Here is an 18904-nt window from a genome sequence, read left to right on the forward strand (position 1 = left end):
TTTTGGGGGGGCTGTCAGGGGGGCTGTCAGGGGGGCTGTCAGGGGGGCTGTCAGGGGGTTGGCGGGGGGGCTGGCAGGGGGGCTGTCAGGGGGGCTGTCAGGGGGTTGGCAGGGGGGGCTGGCCTCTGGCTCCCTGGCTCCTGGCTGGAAGCCACCACCAGTTCACCTGTCCAAGATGAGAGAGGAATGGGCAAACTTTTCCAAAGCCCTGCTTTGGCAACAGGCATTTTTTTTTTTCAAGAGTCTAAAAGACTTTTCCAGAAGCCCCATAGCGGTCTATGTCAGGTTCAGGTTTGGCATGAACAATTGGAAGGTCAATGCAGAAAACAAACCAACCCAACCCAGCAAAAGGGGCCAGTCTCAGAACTTCCTCTACAAGGGATTTGAAGTCAGGGCCTAGTACCTGCGAAGTAGGTACTCTATCACTTGAGCCACACCTCTACTTCTGGCTCTTTGGTGGTTCATTGGAAATAAGGGTCTTGTGGACTTTCCTGCCTGGGCTGGCTTTGAACCGCGATCCTCAGATCTCAGTCTCCCCAGTAGCTGGGATGACAGGTGGGAGTCACCTGGTGCCCAGCTGAGACTCTGGGTTTCTAACAAGGCACAGCCACGCTGTCCGCAGCCCGGGGGGACGAGGTGTTGGGGGCCTGTGGGGTTCTGTTGAGGTTAGTTGTTTCAGGAAGCGGTAGAAGCTCTGGCAGGGTGACCTGGGCCCCGGGCCCCTTCCCCGTCGCTGGGCCAGGCCCGCGCCGCAGCCTCCCGGAAGCAGAGATGGTCCCAGACAGCTGAGATCCCGAGAGAAGGTTTTAAATGTTTATTGTACAGATTGTGTGGACCTGCCCATAAGAGATACATTAAGGACACTTTAGCAATCAAATCAGTGTGACTGGACCAACAGCAGCCGCCGGCGAGGCCCCGGCTCGCGCGCGGCACAAGGAACGGTTACAACCAGCTTTGGTACATCGGAGGCAGTGAAACACATCATTTTTCATAGAAAAAAGCGCACACACGAACCGCGGGCCGTGGGGCCTACAGCTAATTGAAAACTCAGACCACCGCTGGGCAAAGCCTGAAGCCGAAGCGAACCCCAAACCCGGCGCTGCGGCTGGCTTGCTGTCCCTTCGGGGCACAGGCCACGTCCCGGGAGCGCGGGGCGGGCAGCCCACGGCTCCGCCATCTGGGTAGGAGGTTCGAAGGAGTAGCTTTCTGAAGACAAACGGTTCCAGTTCCACACTGTTCACGGAGACAGCAAGCCAGCTGGGCTCCACCACAGAAACACGGAAAAGGAGGGCTCCGACTCACTCTGGAAGTTTCCACTCACCCCTGGGCGTCTGCCTGGAAGTCAGTCCATTGCCCCGGCCTGGCTCAGGGCGCCCTCACTAGAGACCCAGGGGAGATGCATTCACCGGCTCTCCCTCCCCCTCCCCCCCCCCCCAGCCTGTGCACACCTGCATCCAGTGTCCTCCCAGATGTTCACCGCTAACTAGACGCCAAGACACTGCCCAGCCCCTCTGCCGTGACAGACGGGGTGAAGAGCCAATGCGGGAGGGGGTACAGCAGCCCGCCAGGTTCAAAAAGCAGAGAAATCCTGCTAGGTTTTGCACAGTGGAGCAAAGAGCTGAACTGTTACAAAAGCCCTCCAAATGCTTCTGCATGGGTTCCAGAACTTCTCAGAGCAGACCCGGACCCCGCCCGGGCGTCCAGGGCTCGGCCCAGTGATCTGCACTTTTCTTCCTTTCTCCTCAGTCTTTTGCCTAAGAAATGTGCTGTTGGAGAGTGGGCTGCCATTGGAAAGCGGGGTTCACCCATGGTCTCCCGGCTGGCCTGCTGGGAGGGGGAATTTACCTCTGCTGTTCACCCAGGGTGTCTACGTCCCTGGGGGCCATGGTGGAGCTGCACCAGCCACACAAGCCAGAGCTCGCCACACGCTGGAGCCTGGCAGACGCTGGCAAGGGCAGCGTCCCCAAAACATAGCAAGGGTGCCCCTCTCGGTCCTGCCTTTGTGGTTTCATAGCCACAAACCAAGCCTCCAACCTCTGTGAGGAGTGTGCCCAGAAATCCAGCTAAACTAGGTCACTCAAGACGGGGGGGGGGGGGGGGGGCGGGAAGGGCGGGAGACTGTCACCTTCCCACAGCAGCGGCCAAACAGCTGCTCCGAGGCCTCTCCGGGAGCCGCGGGGGCCCAGGGGCCCAGAAAGGACGGACGCTTGCAAAGCAGAGTCCTGACACCGAAGCCAGCGGGGTCGGGCAGGAGCCCCCAGGGAGGATGGGAGGGGGCTCCGGGTTGCCGGTCCTCGTGGAGACCGAAAGTCACGGCAGGAAACAGACAGGCCACGAGAACCAAGCGGGGACAGAGACGGGATAAGCCAGCACTGCTGCGTGAGGACTTGGTGCACGCGGCCACCGCAGGCCGCAGCCTGGCTGGAGTTAGGGCGCCACCAGGGCAGAGCCGGAGCCCCTCAACCCTGACCAGCCCCACGTGTCTGACCAGCAAACATTAAACCTATGCTTCTCCATTGGAAGGGATGGACGGTAGTTCTTTATTATTTTTTTTAAATAACCTTCTTACTCTGCGCCTGTGCCTGTTCCCTGCACCTCTCCCCACTCCGACACTACTCAGACCCCACGTTCTCGGGGGGCTTAGAGTCCTTCCCCTCCCCCCAAGAGAACACATGCCAAGACCCTCATCATAACTGACCTGGGCCAGGGCAGGGTGTGGCTGGAGTGATCAGAGCCAATTTGGCAAGTCGAGGCCCCAAGTTCGAATCCCAGTATCACCAAAGTAAAAGAACCGGGCTGGATCCTTAAAGGTCAGGGGCTGCTGGACGGAGACCCCGACCCCAGCAGGATGGAGACCCCGGCCCGGCGGCCCAGTCCCCAGTCAACTGTCCAGCCGAGACCCGGGGGCACTGCTCCGGTGAGCCTCCGGCCGGGGGTGTGACGTCAGACACCATCAGAAGCAAGTCTCCCGGCCCGCCAGGTCCCCGCCCACCCCAGTGACAAAGTGAAGAGAAAGCAAGACCCCGAAGCCCCGTGGACGGCGTCCTGGTCCCGGCGCCGCGCCTCCGCTCACTGCCTGACCTCAAAGATCCGGAAGGCTTTGCCATCCCCAGGCTCGCTCAGGCTGCAAGAGAAAGGGAGAGCTGTGAGCGGAGGCGCGGGCGGGCGCCACCTGGTCCCCACGGTGCCTGGCTATCCAGGATGGAGCCCGGCCGGCAGCGAGCCACACAGCCCCGCCGCCAACACCCACGGCCGTGGCCGGACAGCCTCGCTCTGAATCTGGGTCAGGACTGTGAAGTTGTTCTCTTTGAACTCCAGGCTTGCTGACTCACGTCTGGCCACCTGGACTGGGTCTCCAGGATGGGGGCTCGCTTCCCCTGCCCCCTGCGTGTCGGCACGCAGGGGACGCCACGCCCGACCCTGCGTCAGGCCGCCCTACTTAGGTGCCCTGTTGCCTCCTGCGGTGTGGCGGAGGAAACCGAGGCAAGGAACCAGGGTCACTGGGACGGTCAAATCCACCCCTCAGGCTGGGAGTTAATTCCTGCAGCCTTCCAGGCTTTGCAGACAGCTTTATGAGCTGGGTGTGGTGGGCCCTGCCTGTGATCCAAGCTAAAGGCGGAGATTGGGAACCTCAGTTTGGTACACATATGGACACGCGTGCCCACGCGCGCACACACACACACTCAGAAATCCTCTATCAGACACAGTTTGCAAATGCTCTCCCAGGGTGCCTGGCTCTTCATTTCCTTATTAATGCCGTCCTTTCAAACACAAAAGTCTTAAACTGTGATGAAATCTGACTCATTGGTTTCTCAGTTATAGATGATACTTCTGACATTCTATTTAAGAAATTGTTGTCCAATGCAAGGATTAGAACTCAAGACCACAGGGGTTTAGGCCTTAACACTCAGGTCTGTGAGCCAGCTTGCATTTGAGTGGGGGGGGGGGGAGGCAGAGGCCAGCCCCGAGTTTAGGGGTAAAGGTGCAGCCAGGTTCATGTCTGCCTAAAACTCAAGCAGGCCCCCTTCATCCGCTGTGGGGTGTGCATCCGCATGCTTCCACCACGTGGCTCTTGTGAGTGATTCAGGGCCCTGCAGTCTCCCGGCATGCAGACGTTTGCCTAAATCCCGCACGCGGTGTGCGGGATCATAGAGGGTAGGGAGCTCTATGTTCGGGTTTGGTCCTTTTGAGGACCCTCCACACTGACTTCCACAGTGATTACACTAGCTTCCATTGGAAGAATAACAGCTTCTCAGCCTTTGACCAGATGACCTTTCCCTGCAGACCCTCCCCTCCAACCAGGGGCTGCGCACGGGACGGCGGGCTCTGTGCTGCACCTTCTGTTTATTACCACATGTTAAAATGTGTTCCTTCTCTGTCTATAAAGAAATCCCAGTGAGGGAAGGGATGACATCGTCCAAAAAGAAATGCACTCGTTACCTGACTTATGTAACTGTAACCCCTCTGTATGTCTGACCTTCATAATAACAATCACAAGAAAGGAAAAGAAAAGACGAAATCCCACCAGACGCCAGTGGCTCACGCCTGTCATCCTAGCTACTCAGGGAGTGGAGCTCTGAGGGTCGCGGTTTGAAGTCAGCCCTGAATGGGAAAGTCTGTGAGACTCTTTTCTCCACTTAACCACCAAAAAGCTGGAAGTGGAACTGTGGCTCAGATGGCAGAGAATTACCTTTGAGCAAAAAAAAAAAACTAAGTGATAGCACCCAGGGCCTAAGTTCAAGCCACTAACCAACACACACACACATACACACACACACACACACACACACACGCACACACGCACACACGCACACACACACACACACGCACACACACACACAGCAGAAAATAACAAACAGAAGCCACACAGGTGCATTTCTGATGTTAATTGGCACTTGCCAAAATGCCCCCAGGGGTTAAACTAAGTGACAGCATCAGGGCACAATGAACGGTGAATAACCTGCCGCAGACAGCAGCTCTCCACTCCCCGCTGGCCAGCGCGCCGCTGGCGCTCTGTTACTTTGAGTGAGCTCAAGTGCCCATAAATAAGCCAGCCATGATTTATAAACACAATTTCCTTTAGAGCAAGACTCTGCACAGTCCCCGGGACTGCACAGCTGGCTGGACTGGGGTGGGGGGACCCACTGCCCTCTGGGGGCGGCTGCTCGGATCCCACTCGCTTTTCCGCCTCCCCCCACCCCCCAGCCTGGAGCTCCTGGCTACCCTGGGATTGAACCCTGGAGGCCAGCATCAGATGGGGCTCTGCGAGAGGAACCCCCGCCACCCGTGGCCAGCGACCCCGCCTGGCCGAGGGATGGAAGGAGACAGAGAAGACCGGGGTGGCCTGGCTCCGGCCGGCTTCCGGAAAGCTCTGGTCTCAGCCCTTCCTTGAGTTCCAGGCTGGGTGATTTCCCTGGGTTCTCTGCCTAGACAAGCAGCCCAGGAGAAGCACAGGGTTGCAGCTACACGGGAAAACGACGCGGAGGGGCGCGCGTAGGCAGGGCAGTGGCCCTCATCTCCACCACGCGCAGCCCACCGGCCGCCTGTCGCCCATCTGGACTGCATGAGGCTGTTCACTTATTTTTTTGTTTTTACTCTCTCAAAGTTCAGAGGAGGAGGAGCAGGAGGAAGAGGAAAGAAGTGGAGGAGGGGATAAGGAGATGAAAAAGAAGATGGGGCGGCGGGAGGAGGTGGAGAGGGGCCAGCTGGGGCTCTGCTGGGCCCCGGGAAGCAGCTCCCTCGGGGGCCTGGAGGGCCGGGCTGGCCTGGACCCCTCTGTTCCCCGTGTCCTGCCTCTCGGGGAGGAAGGGCTCGCTGCCATCTGGCTCCCGCTGCTGGCAGTGTGGGCAGCGAGAGGACAGCTGGCTCCAGAGTAGCATCCTGTCCGTCCTGGAGGGCCACGTGCGGGCAGCTGGCCACGGAGCCCAGAGCGAAGCGCACGGCGGACAGGGAGCCCTGGCCACCCTGCCTCGTTCAACCGGATTCCATCTCCACTGCTAGAAAACGCCACTGCTGCATCTCTGCATTACGTGTCTCTGCACACGACCCCGTGTGACAGAGGGCAGTGCTCTGTGCTCTGTGTATGCACACGCACACACACACGTGCACACGCACATACGCACTTGCACGCACGCACAGGCTGCCTTCTCTTAAAGGGACACAGTGCTCGGCCTGACCAGCTATCTTGTCTCCTGCCTATGAAACCAGCGAGATTTCCCTTCATTAAGTTTTTTTCCCAATTGGGGAGCAGAGCCCCAGGAGAAAGGAGCGCCCGGGCGGCCCTGGAACGTGAGGTCCTCACACACAGGGGCCCTGGGCTCCCAGAAGTTGGAGGTGGCCCAGTGCCAGCAAGGGGCAGCCTCTGGGGACCTGGGCCGCGGGAGATTCTGGACTTGATTTTCACTTTCTATAAAAGAGACTTCAACGATAAAATCCTCTGCTCTGGTGTCCCCCGATTCCTCTGCCAAAGCCCTGACCCCCGCCCTCCAGTCTCCAGGCTCTGAGCTTGGGGACAGCGCCTTAGAGGTGGCTGGAGTCGGGGAAGTTATTGGATGGTCATGTGAATGCACAGGAAGAGCCCTCTGCAAGCCGAGAGAGCGGGAGGGAGCGAGAAACAGAGGAGGGGAAGAGAGAGAGACGATGGAGAAAGAAAGAGGCACCATCTATGGCTGGAAAGCCTGTACCGACCAATACTGGGGTCCTATTAGCTTTATGGGAAAAAATGCGCCTGCATGCACACACACACCTGTGCATGCACTCATACACACACACACACACACACACACACACACACAGTGAACAGAACAGTAAAGGGACCAGGAGGCTACACCAAAAAAAAAAAAAAAAATTAAAAAATCTGGGTTCCTCCTCTGGGGACAGCCACAGGTCACCTCTTGCTCTTTGGGCTTCTATAATAATGTTCCTACAGGTTCTACATTTTCTACACAAACATACAATGGTAACAAAGGAAGACAAGAAGCCAGAACCCCGTCAGCTCCTGGAGAGTGACGCGGGAACGCCCCGGTCAGGCAGAGCGTGTCCAGGGCGGGCCCTACCTACCTCTCCGACTTCACGCCGTTCCGCAGCGAGCCGACGTATCTGGGCTTGCTGTTCACGGGCATCACGTCCACGTAGCCGCCGGTCTCGTCACGGATCACGCCCGCGTGCACCGCTGCCTTGCAGATGCTGGAGCTCTGAGACACAGGGGCCCGAGGTCAGGGCCGGCCGGCCTCCGTGCAGCTGGCCGGCACCGACCATCCCGGGCTCGGGGAAAGCCCAGGGTCTCTCCACACACCGTTTACTCAACATGGGCCAGCCCCGGGCCAGCCAGGCTGTGTCCCCAGAGTGCGGCAGGAGAGGAGGCCTCTGGTCACTACGCCACTGACTTGTCTGCTGCCGGCCTCTAGAGGGCAGCCTGGAGGCCAGCCCTTGGTCCTCCATTCTGAGGAAAAGCTAGCGCCCAGAGCAGCGGGCACACAGCCAGAGCTGGGCTGGATGAGAGCCCACCAGCAAAGGACACAGGCCAGTCGAAGCAAGAGTGTGTCACCTCCTCCAACCTGGCGTCCTCGAGGGCTGTCCCTGACCCCAGCGTCCTCCTCGCCTGGGACACAGCAGGAAGGCGGCTCCATCTCCACCGCACCGTGGGTGGGGCCCGGATGCCCGCACAGGTGGCAGAGCTTAGCCAAGCACAGGTGAGGACGCGGAGGCTACCCAGCATTCCACACTGGAAAATGCGCCGGCCAGCAAGGTCAGCCGTCCCGACCTGCCCCGCCCAGATGCGGCAAAGCCAGAGGCTGAAGTGCCAGGACGGCACCTCTGCGCGCCAGCATCTGCGGTGCTGAGGCCCTTCCGTCCCAAAATAAACCTCTTAGCTAAACAGACATTTTCCAAAAAGCATCACCATTTCCCAGAATCCAGAGTGACCCAGAAACCAAGGCCAGCAAAGAGCCGTCTTCCTCCCTTCTTTCTCTCTCACTCTCTCGCCCTCTCGCTCTTTTTCTCTCTGTGTTTTCTCCCTCATGTTTTTTTTCCCCCTTCCTTTTGAAGATTTTGTTTTTAGCATTGCCTGGATGGTACAAATACTCGGACTAAGCAATTATTGTATGCCACATTCTGCCCCCAAACTCAGAGCCCTAGCTGATGCTTTGAAGACCACACCCAGGGTTTCACCGCACACCTGCCCCTGGCGGCGGAGCTACAAGCGCAGGTGCTAGTGCGAGGCACGCAGGTGCTAGTGCGAGGCACGCAGGTGCTAGTGCGAGGCGCGCCCTCCTCTGCATCTGCTTTGCTGGGGGATTTGAGGCAGGTGATTCTGAGCCTTGTTTTCCACCCAAGGAGACCTAGAGAGGGTGGTTGTTTTTTTTTCCTTAATGACTCTAAACTTAGGAAATATTGGATAAAAAGTAACTATGTATTACTTCTAAGTGTCAAGTTCTTGTGTTTCTTTTTGCTTCATGAGTCAGCAGCAGCTCTGACTTCCAGGTCTTCTTCGCATGTGTTCTTGCCTCAGGAATCACGTGGTCCCATCCAGTGTGTTTAAATTCTACCCCACCAGCAGGACTCTCGCCCCTCCTGCCTTCTTTTTTTGCACCTGACTGGAGTCGCTTCACCCACCCAGCCTTTCATTCTTAAATCACTTTCAAACGTACAGTCTCTGCCTTTTTACTGTAATATGTGGTGCAAACAGTTCATGTCACAACTGATACACATCCTCTCGCTTACTCATAAAAAAGTCTGAACATCAAGAACTCAATTTTTGCTGCACAGCTTTCAGGAAGGAGAAAAAAGCCTCATAAAGAGGGAAGAAAAAAGATATGGGGGAGGGGAAGAGCGCCACAAAGGCGGTCTGGCTTCTCAGCCCCACGTGACCACACGTCCCAGGATCGGGAGAGATGGGAGGCAGGTGGACACAGTGGGGGTGGGGAAGGGGATCACTAAATGGAGCTGAGAAAGGGCTGTGTGCACCGCCAGCAGGAGCCCAGCGAGGCTGGTCCAGTGGTGACACTCCTGGCCTAGAGGACCCCAGCTCTCGGCTGCTCCCGAGAGGCCAACGAGCTGGAGGAAGCCCCCCGCCGCGGGCAGCCACGCAGGGCCGCTCACTCCCTGAGCGTGGACCTCTCCAGGGACCGGCCACGTCCAGGGACTCAAGGGCAAAACACCCCATTGGAGTTAGGAGGGAGGGGCAGACTAAGAGACCCAACACCGTGGTGGACAAGGGTCATCTGTGGGAGCATGCGATTTCTGTAGAGGTTCTGGGGGACTCTGGAAAGATGCGGGAGCATGTAGGAAGATGGAGTTTGTAAAGCAGGGAACTTTCCAACTGAAGGGGGGTTTGGTAAGATGAGGCACATGAGCCCGATTGCCCAAGCTGAGGCTCCCGCAAGTCCCTAAGTGTCTGCAAGGGGGGGACCAGGGCCACAGAGGCCTCGGTGAGAGTCTGGCATCGGGCTTTGTGGGGCCTGAGCGGCACTGGGGGTCCCCATACTCACGTCGGCATAGATTTTGGTTCCAAACACAGAGGCCCAGTAGGATGGCTGGTCCCGACAGCCGGCAGGACAGCGGATCCTGGAAAGGAAGCGGCGCTTGTGAGAAGGGAAGGGGGGCAACCGAGACACCCAGATGTTCCGCGCTGGTTCTTTCCATTTAAATTTTTTTGGGGGGTCCGATTGTGGGGCCTGAACTCTGGGCCTGGGCGCTGTCGCTCAGCACTTCAGCTCAAGGCTAGCGCTCTACCACTTGAGCCACAGCGCCACTTCTGGGTTTTTTCTTTTTGCTTATGTGGTGCTGGGGAATCAAACCCAGGGCCTCATGCATGCAAGGCAAGTGCTCTACTACTGAGCCACCTTCCCAGCCCCTTTCCATTTAAATTTTGCGATTTAACTTTCTAGATGAAAGACAGGCATGTCCTTTAAGATCACACACACACGGAGATATGCTGAAGCAAAAAAGCAAAAGGGAATCAAAGACCCCAAAGAGACAGGGTAGATTGTGTCTGGGGGTCGGTTAGTTCCTCCTGGGGTACAGTATGCAGACTGTGATCACACTGTGAAGGTCACTTCTGGCCACAGAGCGGAGCGGGGGGGGGCGACTCACTTAAGTGACTCATGGAATATTCCAAGAAGGGGTGCTGATAACCTGGGGTGGCCTGGCCAGGCCACTGCTGCTTTGAGTCCCTGGAACTGGGTGGGACCAGGGTGGCTGGCGAGCTGCTAACCAGGAAAAAGCCAAGCTTAAGAAAAGGCCGTTTGTGTTTATCTAGAGCACTCGACCACAGGCTGGAGCCCAGGAACCAAGACACCAAAATGGCACCCGGAAACCATCCGGCCAGACACAGACAGGCTTCTTGGGGCTGAGGCAGCTCTTAGGGGGAGAGAAGGGGGCAGGCAGGGAAAGGGGGTGTGTTTGTGTAGACCTCTTTTAAAAAAAAACAACTTAAATTTTCCTACTTGTGCTGGAATAACAGGTCAGAAACTTACATTTTGGACCCTTGTGCTAGTCTATCAAGTGTTTCTTCGTATTTTTCTGAAATCATTTCCTTGTCCTGGAATCTAAATCTCTTGCACTAAATCTAAAGGAGCACTGGAAAGAGACCGCCAGGTGGCGGCAGGGCTGGGCGGCCACGGTCCAGCCCGGGGCTTCTGCATGCTTCCTGGCCCAGGCCAAAGTGGCTGTCCTTGTCACCCAAGTGTTGGAGGCCTGGCAGCCCTGGCTGAGCCCCGGCCACTGAAGAGTGAGAACACTTTAATCCCAGCCTGGTCCCACAGTGCTCAGACACGCTTGCCCTCCAGGGTCCCTCTGCTGGAGGGGAGTGTTGGGGAGGAGTATCACAGGACAGCCCCTCTGAGGGGGGCGGGCCTGCTCCAAGAACCACCTTCCTGCCCCCCAGCACTGGACATGGTCAGCAGCAAATAGGGGAGCACAGACCATGGAGCCTGACCTGGGCTGGGCGCTGCGTCCCTCACCCTGGGGGCAGGCACTGAATCCTCTGCTCACAATGGGTGGGTTTTATTTTGTATCTCAATTTAAAAATTTTAGCTATTTCTAGAGAAATCCATAGGAAGTATGAAAACATTAAGTACAAGATGGTAAGCTAAATTTAAAAGGGACAAATGACAAGTAGCTCCCAGAGATCTAGAAGGGTCTCTGGAGGAGAAAGGTCAGGGTTGAGAGTCAGGGACCCTAAGGGGGAACCAGCACGCTCTTGGTGACATTTGCAGGGTTCGGGGACCCAGGACCCCATGCCTACCAAGGGGCTGGGGAATTTCTTTTTAATGCTCCTAACCAACCTTCTCAGGGAAGGCCCAAGCTCGAAGTGACAGACCCCCAGGTACAACCCATCTGGCCATGCCAAGAAACGCCCAGATCAGGTGACAGCCCTGGCCCACCAGACAAGAGACCCCTGGCCAGCCGCCCCTCCACCTTACCGTGGGCAGTGGGTGGCCGGCTCCTCAAATGGGCAGAGCTGAGCGACCGTGGTATAGCAGTCCAGGTCCTGCTCTAGAAACAGGAGCACAGAGGACGTGTCAGGCCCCGGCAGCCCGGGAAGTGCTTGGTTTCTCAGGGACCCACCGTGCTGGCTGTGTCCACTGTGCTTCTGGCCTTGCGGCCAGGCAGCTCGGTAGGCAGATGGGCAGCTGAGGGCCCGGAGATGGGGCGCGGTGAGACCCGGCTCAGGCCCCTGGTCTAAGACACATGGCAGTGCCCGCCTCCTGCCCCTGCTGCTGCCTCCTGGGGCAGGTGGCACGCTCCCTCACAATCTCTGCTCCTCAAACAACAGCAGGGCCAGCACTCTGGACTCCCAGCCGCCTGGCCTTGTCTGACCCAGGGTTAGACTTTTCCTTTTTTTGAATTTTTCTTTGCAATGGCTTCTCACGACCTGGCCCGGGCTGCACAGAACTCTCGGTTCCCCTGCCCCAGTCCCTGGAGTCGCTAGGCTTAGAGGCGTGTGCTAACTACTACTCTACCTGGCAACCTTCTCATTTCCACCTTGGTGGGTCTGTTTCAAGACTAGCCAACCCTGCCAGAGTGGCAGAAGGCAGCCACGGGAGATGTGTAAACAAATGGGCGTGGCTGTGTCCCGATAAAAACTTCATTGACAAAAACAGGTGTTGGGCAGAGCTGGCGGAGCACGTGCTCCAGTCTGTCCCTGGGGCAGCCAGGGAATTCGTAGCCACCTGACAAAGGGACTGGCTTTGTTAGCTCTAGTGCGCTTTAGGTCAAGTTAATGCTCTTAAAACATTATTTTTTTTTGGGGTCCGGTCGTGGGGCCTGAGCTCTGGGCCTGGGCGCTGTCCCTCAGCTCTTCCTTCAGCTCAAGGCTAGCGCTCTACCACTTGAGCCACAGCGCCACTTCCGGCTTTTTTCTTATGTGGTGCTGAGGAATCGAACCCAGGGCCTCAGGCATGCAAGGCAAGCACCCTACCACTGAGCCACCTTCCCAGCCCCCTGTTAGAACATTTTTGAAGATGTTTCTCTGTATTTTTAATTTACTTAAAGATATTTCATAGTTAGGGGGAGGAAAGCCTGACTACACACTGTGAGGGCAGCCAGCGGCTGTTCCTGCCGCCAGGTCGGTGACAAGAGCCACCTCCCCTACAGAGCAGAGCACTCTGCAAGCAGAGGCCCAGGGCACTGCTCAGAGGTGGTGAGGGCACTCCACCCTGCCACAGGATAACACCCCGAGCAGTGGAAAAAGCTGGGCCAGGGTCAGGCGGTGGCTCACACCCGTGACCTCAGAAAGGTGCGTTTTCAGGCCAGCCTGAACAAAAGGATTTACAGGCCCCATTCAAATGGAAGAAACACGTCTGTCATCCCAGCTCCGGTGGGAAGTGTAAGATCGGTGGGCCACGGTCCTGACGGCCGGCCAGCTTACCTTCCACCTTGGACACCTTGAATGAACTGGAAGGCTTGACTTTGCTGGAAGGGAAGATATGGGGTCAGTGCACACAGGAGCCCTGCTCCCCTAAAGGAGCAAGTCCAGACCCCGCTTCCCTTCTCCAGCCATAAGAGCTTGACAGTTCTTAGAATATTCTAGAACAAGGGATCCTGAACCTCTTCCACCAAAGACTTCTCCGCCAGCCCGGTGAAGTCTACAGATTTAGAATAAGTGTTTCACACGCATAAAGTGTATCTCAAACGTCGCCCGGGGCAGCAGTGGTTACTGGGGTCAGGACGGGAGGAGTTTGGATTTCACTACAGCGGGTCGGCCTGATGAGTGTGTGGAATGGTGGAATCCAGACTCGCTCCTCCACTTCCATTATTTCAGGTGATGGCAGCAGGGACCTGTTCCCAATAGTCTGTGGCAACTGGTCCCCGGTGGGGATGTCGCCTGCCCTTCCAGCACTCCATCCATCAGGAGAGGACAGACCGGTGGGGACAGGGCTGCACCGGCTGCAGGTGCTGCCCACAGGGCCGCGGGCTCCCTGGAACCTGGGCCTTTGGCACACCTCGAGACCCAAACACTCCGCGGACACCCCACCGTATGGCCATCCTTGCAGCCTAGGGCCGGTGTTGGCCACCCAGCCGCCCCCACTGGAAAGCCCTTGGCCTCCACGTCAAATGCCCTGCTCAGTGTGGCTGCCCGGGCCTCTCGAGAAGACAAGATGGAGGGTCAGGACATTCCTTGCAGCTGGCGGAGACTTTCCCAGGGGGAATTAGTCATTGTTTCCTGATGTTCAAGTGACTCATACTACCTCACAACCACTGCTGAGTTGGTCTCCAGCCTTCCTGGGTTCAGACCCCGGCATGAACACCGACCAGGGACCCCAGAGACCCCTGCACCCAGGGGAAGGCCCAGCCGCTCTCAGCCATGGTGAGCCGGGGCCTCCTCCCCCGTGTGGATGAAGCCCCCGGTCTGGGGGCAGCACTCCGATGCTCAGAGATGGTGGCCGGGGTCGGCGGCCAGCCTGCTGTCCCAGAGTGGACAGGCCGGGGTCAGCCCTGAGTCCAGCTTTCTTCCCTATTTCTCAGCAACACTTTTATCACCAGAAAGGGGCACCGCAGGAGCCCCAGGGCCCCTACCTTGTGGACTGCACGCCATTGCTCTGGGTCTTCTGGAAGGACGTCACCATCCCGGTCCTGGTGATGTCCACCAGGCCCCCTCTGTCATCCAGGACGCCGTCATGGATGGCGGCCCGGCAGATGCTGGACGCCTGTGGGTGGGGTGCAGTCATGCTCTGAATTAATCCTCATCAGAGACACCGACATTCCTGTCCTCCGCCGCCAAGAGCCAGCCAGCGCTTGTCCCCCTCCGGCGGGCACCTCTGTCTGACCAGGTCCTTGTTCCCAGCTGCTTATCTTTCTGGACTCACCCGGGCTGCAGCTGCGGCTGCGGCTGCCAGTGAGAAGAGTCACCCGCTGATAGAGTCCAACCAGCACCCGGGAAGAAGGACGCCTCCTCCCTCAAGGTCAGCCCCAGCCCTGCCTGCAACAACCCCGCTGCTCTGGTCAGGTCCCCACGCCAGCTCTGACCAAGGAGTGAAGAGGACACCTCCTGGGAGAGACCCAGTCCCCTTTAAACATGTCCCCACCGAGGGGCGGGGAAGGTGGCTCAGTGGTAGAGCGCTTGCCTCGCATGCATGAGGCCCTGGGTTCGATTCCTCAGCATCCCATAAGCAGAAAAAGCTGCGAGTGGTGCTGTGGCTCAAGTGGTAGAGCGCTAGCCTTGAGCTGAAGAGCTGAGGGACAGCGCCCAGGCCGAGAGTTCAGGCTCCATGACTGACAAAAAAAAATTTTTTTTTAAATGTACCCACTGAAAGAAACACAGAGCACACGTACACTGTCATAAAGCTGAGATCCAATCACCTCTGCAGGGCTCCTGAGACAGCCTGCCGGGCACTGGTACCTGCAAGGAGAAATCAAAGCTGCCCTGAGAGGGGCTGGGAAGGCAGCTCAGCGGTAGAGCGCTTGCCCAGCATGCAGGAAGCCCTGGGCTCAATTTCTCAGTACCACCTACACAGAAAAAAGCCAGAAGTGGCACTGAGGCGCTAGCCTTGAGCAAAAGAAGCTCAGGGACAGACAGAGCCCAGGTCCTGAGTTCAAGCCCCAGGACTGGCCAAAAACAAAACAAAAACTAAAAGCTGCTCAGAGATTAAGTACCCTGATTAAATCTCATGATTACTGATCATTTGTTTCTTTTTTTCCTTCAGTAGCTCCATTACTCAGTCTGGAAACACTTCTTTAATTAAGATTCCAGTCCTGGGAGTGGCGCTGTAGCTCAAGTGGTAGAGCGCTAGCCTTGAGCTGAAGAGCTGAGGGACAGCACCCAGGCCCAGAGTTCAGGCCCCACGACCGACAAAAAAAAAGATTCCAGTCCTGCTGTGTACATGCAACCCAGAGCCTAGTGCTCTACCCCAAGCTACACCCCCAGCTCCAGCCTCGGACCCCATCACAGTTTACACAGGTGCAGACCCTGAGTTCACATTCACACGCACAGTATCGTTAGATTCCACCTGTGTGTGCTCAACTCTGATACAGAACAGACAGTCCACAGGAGAGAGCGGCAGCCTCCAGCCCCACAGGCAAAACGTACACCTGCGGCCTAAGAGCCATGCTGTACGCGTTTAACCCAGCGGAACTCATGGCAGAGCCTTCAGGAAACCGACCTTCAGGAAAGGCTTCGGGCTCCCAGCGGACCCTCCACTTCCCTTACATCCCAAGAAGCCACAGTCACACCTGCACATAGCTGCCCCTGTCTAATTGTGGAAATGGAAGAAGCCATGGCAGCTTGTGATTCCTGAGTATCGGCCGTTGGAAAGGACGGGCTTGTGTGGTCGGGCACCCGTGGGACACTGCAATCTGGGGATCACAGTTTGAGGCCAGCCTGGACAAGAAAGTCGGTGGGACTGTGATCTCTAATTAACCAGCAGCAAGCTGGAAGTGGAGGTGTGGCTCAAGTGACAGCACAGAGGGGCAGGGCCTGCCTTTCCAGGCTGGAGCCGCTCAGCACCCCACGCCCAGGGCGGGCTCAACCCTGAGGGGCACAGCTCAACCTGCTGGGTGGCCTTACCCCGGGGGGCACATTTTTCAGTGTCTGGAGGCAATTCTGGTGGTCATACTGAGCGCTAGCTATGGGCACATAGGGGCACTGCTCAGCACCCCGAGGTAACACCGGCAGCAGTGGCAGCCAGCTGAGGCGCGCTGGCCTGGGCCAGCAGCCGTGGACTGTCTTTGGGTGGCTGTCAGCGGGGACCCGGGCCCTCAGACTGCCAGGCCAGTCGCAGTCATGGCCTAACCCGGGATGCCACTGCCTCCTGTTTCCACGCCGCTTGGTGTGGCCTGGAGCCGTGGCAGGTGCCCCGGGGCAGGACAGGTGACCCCCCTCACCTGTTACACGTGGACCCTCTACACTTGTCCCTCAGCATGGTGTCACAGCCGACGACCTGGGCTAGGGGAGAGAGGTGGAGATAAATGTCCGTCACGGTAAGAAACCAGGGGGCAGCCCCCACTCCCAGGAACCTTCTGGAATGTTCTGGAACTCATGTCAGAACCAGAGCAAGGATTCTCAGGGCCGCCCTGATAGATGGATATGACAGGCTTGTGAGCCGATGGGATGCAGGGCGTGTGTGCCTCCCCCCAAGGGGCCAGGGGGGCCTGGGGGACCCAACATTCACCCAGGACCCCTTTGAAAGGACACCAGAAAGGTCCAACTTTAAAACACCTGCCCAGGAAAAATGCCACCCAAGCACCCCTCCACCCATGCCTGCTTTTAATGACTTCAAAAGATCACTTTCACCAGTGGCTCAGGCCTGTAATCCTTGCTACTCTGAAGGCTGAGATCTCGTGCTTGTGGTTTGAACCCAGCCTGGGCATGAAAGTCCAGGAGACCCTTATCTCCAATTAACCACCAAAAAGGCAGACGTGGAGCTGTGGTTCAAGTGGTAGAACACCAGCCTTGGGAATTGTGCTCAGGCACCAAGTTCAAGCCCCAGGACTGACACACACACATACACACACACACTATACATATATATATATATATATATATATATATATATATATATACACACACACACACACACACACACACACACATATATCTTTTTCAGCTACCCCCCATACACACACCTCCTCCCTACTGTCAACCTGAAGGATTTCAGCCCCCAGCTCCCCACTTTCTGAGGCAGCTCAGAGGGCCCTGGGGGGCAGGGGCTGACTCACTCATGTAGCGGATGGAGGGGGTCTTCTTGGGTTTCGTGGGTCGGTACACCCTGGGGTAGATCCAGTCGAACTTCCCCACGGGCTCGGGGCCCGTCTCCACCTCGTTCATGTCGTCTGTCTCGGGCTTGGGCTTGGAGGGCTCTTCACAGAGGCGGGAGAGGATAACAGAGGGGTCAACCAAAACGCACTTGACAAAAAGCAACTTCAACACCAAGCTCATGTGGAGGTTTGGCTTCTCAAAGAGCTGCTTCATCGGCGAGGGGTGGAGAGGGGCGGAGAGGGGCGGCCAGGTGGAATTCTACCAGCAAGGGGGGCGGCCGCCATTTGCTGTTTGCCCTGGACCCCAGCGCGGCGGGGCGGGTCCCCACCCGGCCCCCGGCGACCAGAAGCCAGGCAGACGCAGCCCCTGGGGTAGGAAGGTGTTGCTCACCAGCCTCCATCTTCCTCCCTTCCCCCCAGTACCCCCCCCACCCCAGCACACACTGTACTCTTACTTCTGTAGCTACAGCCAGGGATTCACACTTTAAGGCATCTACAGTAAACGGAGTTAATTATACTAAGGAAGTGTTGGCTCATTTCTGTTCATCATGAAAGACCGCCATAGGCTAGGGTGTGGCTTAGCACCTGCCTAGCAAGCATGAGGCCCTGAGTTCAAATCCTAGTACTGCCAAAAGAGAAGAAAAAGAAGAGGAAAAGGAGGAGGAGGAGGAGAAATACAACTATAAATTGTGAATTCCAGCCCATGCAGAGCCTGAGAGCTATTACTGGGTGCTCCGTGGCTTCATCACAAATGAGCTGAAGTGTGTCCCTGCGGGCGGTCTTACAGTAGCTGCTCCTCACCCTCCACAAAGCTCTGGGCAGAAATACCCCAAGTCCAGCCGGGCGCTGGTGGCTCACGCCTGTAATCCTAGCTACTCAGGAGGCTGAGATCTGAGGATCGCGGTTCAAAGCCAGCCCGGGCAGGCAGGAGAGACCGTGAGACTCCTATCTCCAATAAGCTCAAGTGGTAGAGTGCTCGCCTTGAGCTGAAGAGCTGAGGGACAGCGCCCAGGCCCAGAGTTCAAGCCCCACTACCAACAAAAAAAAAAAAAAAAAAAGAAATACCCCAAGTCCAAAGTGTACCAAACCTGTACGTGTGCGTGAAGACCCCATCACCACGGCGGGAAGCCCCCACCCCTGCACCCAGCCCTCACACCACCACAAAGAGAAAAGCAAATCAAAGAACAAAACAAAGCATGGCTTAGACACTGGTGGCTCACGCCTGTAATCCTAACTTCTCAAGAAGCTGAGATCTGAGGATTGTGGTTCAAAGCCAGCCTAGGCAGGAAGCCCATGAGACTGATCTCTCTGATTAAACAGTAAAAACCCAGAAGTAGAGCTGAAGCTTAAGTGATAGAGTGCTGGACTTGGTAAAGAAGCTCAGGAACAGTGCCCAGGCCCTGAGTGCAAGCCCTAGGACTAGCGCGCACACACACACACACACACACACAAGCATGGCTTGACTGCATGTGTTCTGACTACACCCCACTGTAAAATCAAAGCATGAGACAGGTATCAGTGGCTCACGCCTGTCATCCAAGCTACTCAGGAGGCTGAGATCCAAGGATTGTGGTTCAAAGCCAGCCCAGGCAGGAAAGGCCATGAGAATATTTATCTCCAACTAACCACCAGAAAACCGGAAGTGGCACTGTGGCTCAAGTGGTAGAGTGCTAGCCTGGAGCTGAAGAGCTGAGGGACAGCACCCAGG

General features: G+C 57.1%; 1 protein-coding gene across 1 annotated transcript in view; it reads right to left on the reverse strand.

Annotated features, from left to right (window-relative positions):
- Nucleotides 1-791: 791 nt before the first annotated feature.
- LOC138823526 (cysteine-rich secretory protein LCCL domain-containing 2-like) overlaps nucleotides 792-18904 on the reverse strand; it is a 38323-nt gene continuing 20210 nt past the window's right edge. The window contains exons 7-15 of the mRNA XM_070016900.1: nucleotides 17158-17298; nucleotides 16324-16384; nucleotides 14776-14842; nucleotides 14020-14150; nucleotides 12872-12915; nucleotides 11424-11496; nucleotides 9489-9564; nucleotides 7060-7193; nucleotides 792-3124 (exon numbers count right to left, since the gene is read on the reverse strand). Coding sequence (XP_069873001.1) covers nucleotides 3070-3124; nucleotides 7060-7193; nucleotides 9489-9564; nucleotides 11424-11496; nucleotides 12872-12915; nucleotides 14020-14150; nucleotides 14776-14842; nucleotides 16324-16384; nucleotides 17158-17298 — 782 coding nt within the window. The 3' untranslated portion in view covers nucleotides 792-3069. The remainder of the gene's footprint in view (nucleotides 3125-7059; nucleotides 7194-9488; nucleotides 9565-11423; nucleotides 11497-12871; nucleotides 12916-14019; nucleotides 14151-14775; nucleotides 14843-16323; nucleotides 16385-17157; nucleotides 17299-18904) is intronic.

This window comes from Dipodomys merriami, unplaced genomic scaffold (genome assembly GCF_024711535.1).
Source record: "Dipodomys merriami isolate MVZ:Mamm:240054 unplaced genomic scaffold, mDipMer1.0.p SCAF_120, whole genome shotgun sequence".
Lineage (NCBI taxonomy): Eukaryota > Metazoa > Chordata > Mammalia > Rodentia > Heteromyidae > Dipodomys > Dipodomys merriami.